Raw genomic sequence first — 6293 nt, forward strand, 5'->3', positions numbered from 1 at the left:
AAGATCCAAAACCAAAAGATCAGTTTTAATGGGTTGCTCAATTTTAAAAAATATAATGTAGGCGGCAAACACCAAGATCCTAAAAGATGGATTAAGATTTACCATTAGACAGGTACGATGAAACATTAGATTTGCTAGTTAAGGCAGTTTGGAACCACTCATGAAGACTATTGTGTTTGGCCAGTTCAACCTTTCTAAGTCACAAATGAAGACTATTGTGTTTTGGTTTATCTCACTAAAAAAAAGGATTTTATATCACAGTAACATCTGGCTCCATGTTTGACTGCTTCAATCTCCCTCAAGAATTTCATGTCCCTCTTTTAAAATTTTTCAAGCCAATCAAGCGGATGAGCTCACCTTCCATTTTTTTTTTTGACTACCACAAAGCCAATTGGGTTATGGCTTTGATTTGTGCAATCCAAACTAACACCTTTAAGTTAGAGACAACTTTGCTCCCCAAATTAGCTCCATAAAAATGCTATTAATGAGATTCTAAGAAGAATTTGTGAATTGCTGAATTGCATTGCTCAAGTACATTCCTTATCTGTTTTCTTCCCAGCTTGTTTCTCTAGAATCTGTTGTGAGGCATTGTTGTTGTTTGACTTGGGCCTCTGGCCTTTGTTAATATTTATAACGAGGGATAAAATTTAGGTATAATATTTTAAGTGCTATTTCTTAGATTTTTTTTTTAAGATTTAGTTATGCGTCTATTTAATTAAAAAATACACTTCTATGATTCTATTCCATGAGAAAAAATCTACATAACAAAATCTTTAAAAATAAAAATCTAAGAAACAGCACCTAAGTACTGTACCCAACAATATGATTTGTAAATAAAGATGGAGATAAGGCAGCCAACTCAAACTGGCAACAAAAGCATGACTTCATTCCTCTGATACTAAATCATCCAAAACTAATGCAAGTGTTAGACCATCCAGACAATGATATCTATCATGGTCCAATTAGAAAAGGTTAGATTAAACTTATTTTAAACAACCGGCATGCCAAGCCTCTACTGCATATTGACAGTCCAGAGAACATGAAGGACTGATTTCAAGCTTTTCCCCCCACAGTAATCACAAGTTGAACTTGAAAGCATCATAGTAAATTGGAGTTGGCAAAACCAAAAAATTAATCTGTTTGCTTAGTAATAGGGTCTTAGGTTATGTCGAACTCCACCCAGATTCATTAAAAAAAGGGCCCCCAATTCACAGCATCTTACGATACATCTGCCTACAGGAAGCGACCCATATGATTTTCAATTCTCTACACCACCTTCTAGCATCCCCATCAAAATCTTCATCGCTACCAAGGCCTTACATTAAGTGGCATTTATCTAACATTTGCTGAAACCCCACAACAAACAAGTTTTCCCTACCACCCACAAATCCCTGTTAGGCCTTCATATCATCTTCATAGTCCTCCCAGAAGGCATCTCGGTTCACCACCTCCCTTAATAACAGTTTGTCTAATTAAGAAATAAAAGCCTTTCTGGCTCCACTCTCGGCCTCATCAATGGGATTAATAATAAGTCAAATATCATTTTTAGATCCATCACTTAAGAATCTGACAATTCGGTTTCCGATCAATAGCAGCAACTCAACTATATTCAGCATCACTCATCGCCTTATGGCCAATGAGCCAAAGGTTCGGCTTTTCAATCAACAAGGTAAATCTAATCTTACAAAAGCACCTTACAATTGAATTATTCAGCATCTCTGAGACATAATGAAGTCAATGGACATACCCATAGCTCCATTCTGGCCAAAATGACGGTTACTGACACTGCCACCTATATTATTTCAAAAGTTTATAACTTATTGTGGATTCCAAAGGCATCAGTATAATGCAAAAATAAATTATTCTGATTATCAAAGCTTTGCTAATGCATAGTTGATACTAAATTGTATCATATGTATAATGTAAAGAGAACTTCAACAGAAATAGGAACAGTTTAATTGGACTAATTTCAAAACGTGCACAAACCAATTCTTATAATTTAAAAAAGAAAAAAGAAAAAGAAGACAATCCAAAACAAAATTTCTGCAATAAAGTTCACCGACTAGTCTTAGATGATAATCAAGAGAAGCATCAGATAAAAAATATAACACTCTTTTAAGCCTTGTCAGCTTTAGAAGCAGTTGCAGCAGCTTGTCCTCTAAGCCGACCAGTCCTCCTGGCAGCAATGAGACCAACCTTTTGACCAGGAGGTGCATCACGCCTGACGGTGCTAGCATGTCCAATATGTTGATGGTTACCTCCTCCATGAGGATGCTCAACTGGATTCATAGCCACACCACGTACCTTGGGCCAGCAATTTCTCTTCACTCTGAATTTGTGGTAAGCATTACCAGCCTTGAGAAGGGGCTTCTCAGTTCTCCCTCCACCGGCAACCTGCCCAATCATTGCTCGGCAGCCACTTGGAACAATCTTCTTAGCACCAGATGGGAGTTTGACCCTGTTAAATTGAGCAAAGATACAAAACTGATGAGCAACTGACACTTCTGAATGAAAATATAGAAATATAGGCATCTATGATATCAGCGGAACAAGTCATGAATTCCCATAAGTTTTACAGAACTAATCAACTATAGTACTTGGGAAGAACACAAATCATGGGAAGTCGTCAGGACAACATAAACATGCATGGTTACTTAAAAAAAAATGATCTTTTAGGTAAAACAATATAAGAACTCCAAAAAGATTAGAAAAGATACGGATACATCATTCCAGTTTGCGAATTGGCACAATTAGTAAACCAATGTTTCCAAGTCCCCCGTCTCTTTTCACAATCGTATGAACAACAAATCACTCCAACCATTATTTTATTTATCTTTGAGCATGAATTTCAAAGAGGATTAAAGACTCTATATCAATAAACATCAACTAAATAACTTTACAGAATGACCAAAGTTTTGACGTTAATCAAAACAGCTCATTTAAACAGGTCGTTACAATCTACCATTACAAGAGCCACATAACATAACCCGTCTAAACAAAGGAGAATAATTTCTTTAATGAAAAGAAGCACATGCCACTCTATGTAGCAAGTAGAGTTGGAATCAAATTTCTCAATGCCATACCACTACCAGCCTATACCAGCTGTATAGTGGATTTTTTGGGTGTCTTCATCACTATTGATGTTTAGGCTGATATTGAAAAAAAAAATTAGGCTGTGGATGCCACTCTATGTACAACAATATAAGAATACAACAACAAAGCCTTAAAACATATGAATTCATTGTATTAATTCAATTAGAATAATATTTGGGCATGGATTTTAAATTCTATGTTTATATATATATATGGTACATACTTATTAACGGGTACGATCCAATTCGATATCAACAAATTACTCGTAGCATAAGCAATTCATGTTAGAAAATCAAGTAATCCAATAACCAAATCATCAAACAGAAAATCAATTCTATCAAAGTTAACACATTTAACACCTTACATTCCACCAAATCCACAAACCCCACATCATTTTCCATAAAAATAAAATAAAAATAAAAAATCAATGAACAACACACATATTCCATAAAATCTAAACACATAAACAAACATAAAACCTTAAAAAACGACAAAAACAAAAGCAAAAGACCTGGAAGTGTCGTTATCAGGATTGTGACTAATAACAATGGCATAGTCCCCAGAACACCTAGCGAAAACCCCACGATCTCCAACATGGTGTTCGACGTTGCACACCACAGCTCCTTCGGGAATGGATCTCAGGGGCAACACGTTCCCAACGACAAGGGTGGCCTTCTTCCCGCAGTAGACGAACTGGCCGGTGTACATGCCCTCGGCGGCCACGAAGAGCTCGTTCTGCTTCTTGTACCGGAAGGGGTGGCGGAAGGTGATTCGGGCAAGCGGGGCACCGCGACCCGGGTCGTGGATGATCTCGGTGACGACGCCCTTGAGGTAGCCGTTGCGCTCGCCGAAGTCGAGGCTGCGGAACCTGGCGGGGCCCTTGCGGTGGTGGGTGTGGGACTTAAAGACGGACCCGGCACCCTTACGTTGAGCTCGGATTACACGACCCATTGATTTGGGGGAAGGGGGAAGGGGAAGGGGAAGGGGAAGGTGAGAAACTGTGTGCGTTTGTGTGAGTTTGACGGCTAAGAAATGAAGGAAAGATGGGGAGATATATATATGTTTGTGGGGGATTAGGGTTTTGTGTAAGAGGGTTGGGAAGGAAGCTAGTTTAGGTAATGGACCTAGTCGAAAAAACAGAAAAGTTTGAGAATGGGCCGGATATGAACTGACCCAAATGAATTTCGGGCCACATTGAAGAAAATTGTGTTAATTGTTTAATATATATTTTTTAAGTAATTTTTTACTTAATTTACTTATAAATATGATGATTGAAAAAAAAAAAATCAAATAAAAATAATGAAAAAAAATAATGCATCCACTAAGTACACATATTTTGTTATATAGTATTACCACTTGTTGGGGGACGATTTTTGAAAGGGTTGAAATAGTGAAAATTAGCCTAAACACCTCTTTGGGTTCTTTAAATTAAGAGAGTTAAGCATAAAATTCTAATATTTAATGAATAGAAGCTGGTGATGCATCACAAATTCACAATAATGAAATTATAGAGCTAAATAACAAATGGTAGAAGAATGTGCATATTACATTAAGTTTATTACCGTTTCACGTAAAATTTGAGAGAGATTGTGAGGGAGAGAGAACTCCTTAATACCACTATTTTCACTCTAAGTGTATGTTTGAAATTTGGATAGTGCTTCTACTATGTCTCACGTTTTCTAGTGGGTCTCGTGCACTGTTTATTAGACCTGTTTTTTTTAACAAAATCAATTTCAAAATTAGATTCCACAGCACTATTTACACATTTTAAAATAAAAATTAAAAAAAAAAAAAAAGCTACAGTAATTTCAATTTTCAATTTCAGCACTAAGCAATATCCAAACACACCCTAAGACCTCATAATAGTATAGTAATGTTAGCTTGTATGGCCTTCCGTTCTGAATTTAGAGTTTCGAGGGTAAAACGTGGTGTTTGATCTGATTAGGGGTTCATGCACGAATTGTAAAAAGAAAACAATCAGTCCACATAACACCAGATAAGAAAAACATACTTTCTTCTAAAAAATATTTCGCATTGCCATTCAATAAGAATAATAAAACTTCCCATTCTAATTGCAATCTAACTATGATTACAGTCGCAACATTGGGTTGCTTGTGCTTCTCCAAGTACAGGAGTTGTCTTAACGTTTTGAAGATTTTATGGTGTTAACACAGGCAGCCATAGCAAGCACAAAGATTTCATTTGATTACCTTGTTCAAAACCTATATTCAAATAAGGAGAAATCTAATAACCGTGAGGATTCCTCCGGTTGCTGTTATCAAGGGGACAGCTCAACAATTTTCTTGATATTATTATGAGCCATTAGTAACTTTAAAAGAAAATAATTTTAGTGATCACACTTACCTGTAATTCTTTTTTTTTTTTTTGGGTATTTGGCAAGAAAACTAATATGCCTACAAGATATCTTTAATAATAAGCTCAAGATAGTGATCACAACTAAAACAAGTGAGATGTGCTTATCAAAAAAATTACTCAAGTGACTTGTCCAACTATCAAAAGCATCTAAGCTACATCATTGCTTAAACAAAATTTTCAATAAGACAATTACGCTTGCAGTCCCAACAGTACATTGTGCCCACATCCTATGCTTCTACAGCTACTTGCTGTATAGGTGGACAGCAGTGAAGATGAAGAAACCTGTCATCTGCATCAGAAAATATCATCACAAAGATCAGAATTCCAGAAATGAGGGATGCATTAGACTCAAAAATAAATACTCTCTACTATTGTACAGTATCACCAAAAAACTAGGGGACACCCATTGCTGATGCCTGATGGCATTGTGCCAATGCAAGCATACGTGGCAGAATTCTAGCTTTGGAAAAAATGGGCAACAGAATGGAAAAATCAATTTGAACAAAATAATGTCAGTCCTTTAACATAGGCATAGCCCAAGACTGTCAATCAATCGAAAACTTCAACCCCCCCGAGACATACTATGTAGACACATGTTGACAAACAGAGCCGACAAGTGAACAACTACTTGCCAACAACTTGAGCTTTGCTCATTACTCCCCCATTGGGATTACAGACCAATAACCGACCCTGATTAGACAGCATTACTAGGTATAAGAAAAAGACACTGCAGCTTCTGTAAGCATGCAGAGGAGTCCAGTTACCTGAACTCATAGAAGAATCCTAAAGCGCTAATTTCTCCCTATAATAAATTGTAAATAAAT

The 6293-nt window shown here is 36.6% G+C and overlaps 1 protein-coding gene across 1 annotated transcript; it reads right to left on the reverse strand.

The window, feature by feature from the left end:
- Window positions 1-1933: 1933 nt before the first annotated feature.
- On the reverse strand, window positions 1934-4050 carry LOC111987309 (large ribosomal subunit protein uL2x; the record flags this gene model as incomplete). The annotated part of the gene is given in 2 exon segments (XM_024019015.2): window positions 1934-2458; window positions 3605-4050. Coding segments are annotated over 2 exon segments (789 nt in total), but the record flags the coding sequence as incomplete, so codon positions are not given.
- Window positions 4051-6293: the final 2243 nt, after the last annotated feature.

The sequence above is a fragment of the Quercus suber genome, unplaced genomic scaffold (genome assembly GCF_002906115.3).
Source record: "Quercus suber isolate HL8 unplaced genomic scaffold, Cork oak 2.0 scaffold_1128, whole genome shotgun sequence".
In the NCBI taxonomy this organism is placed as follows: Eukaryota; Viridiplantae; Streptophyta; class Magnoliopsida; order Fagales; family Fagaceae; genus Quercus; species Quercus suber.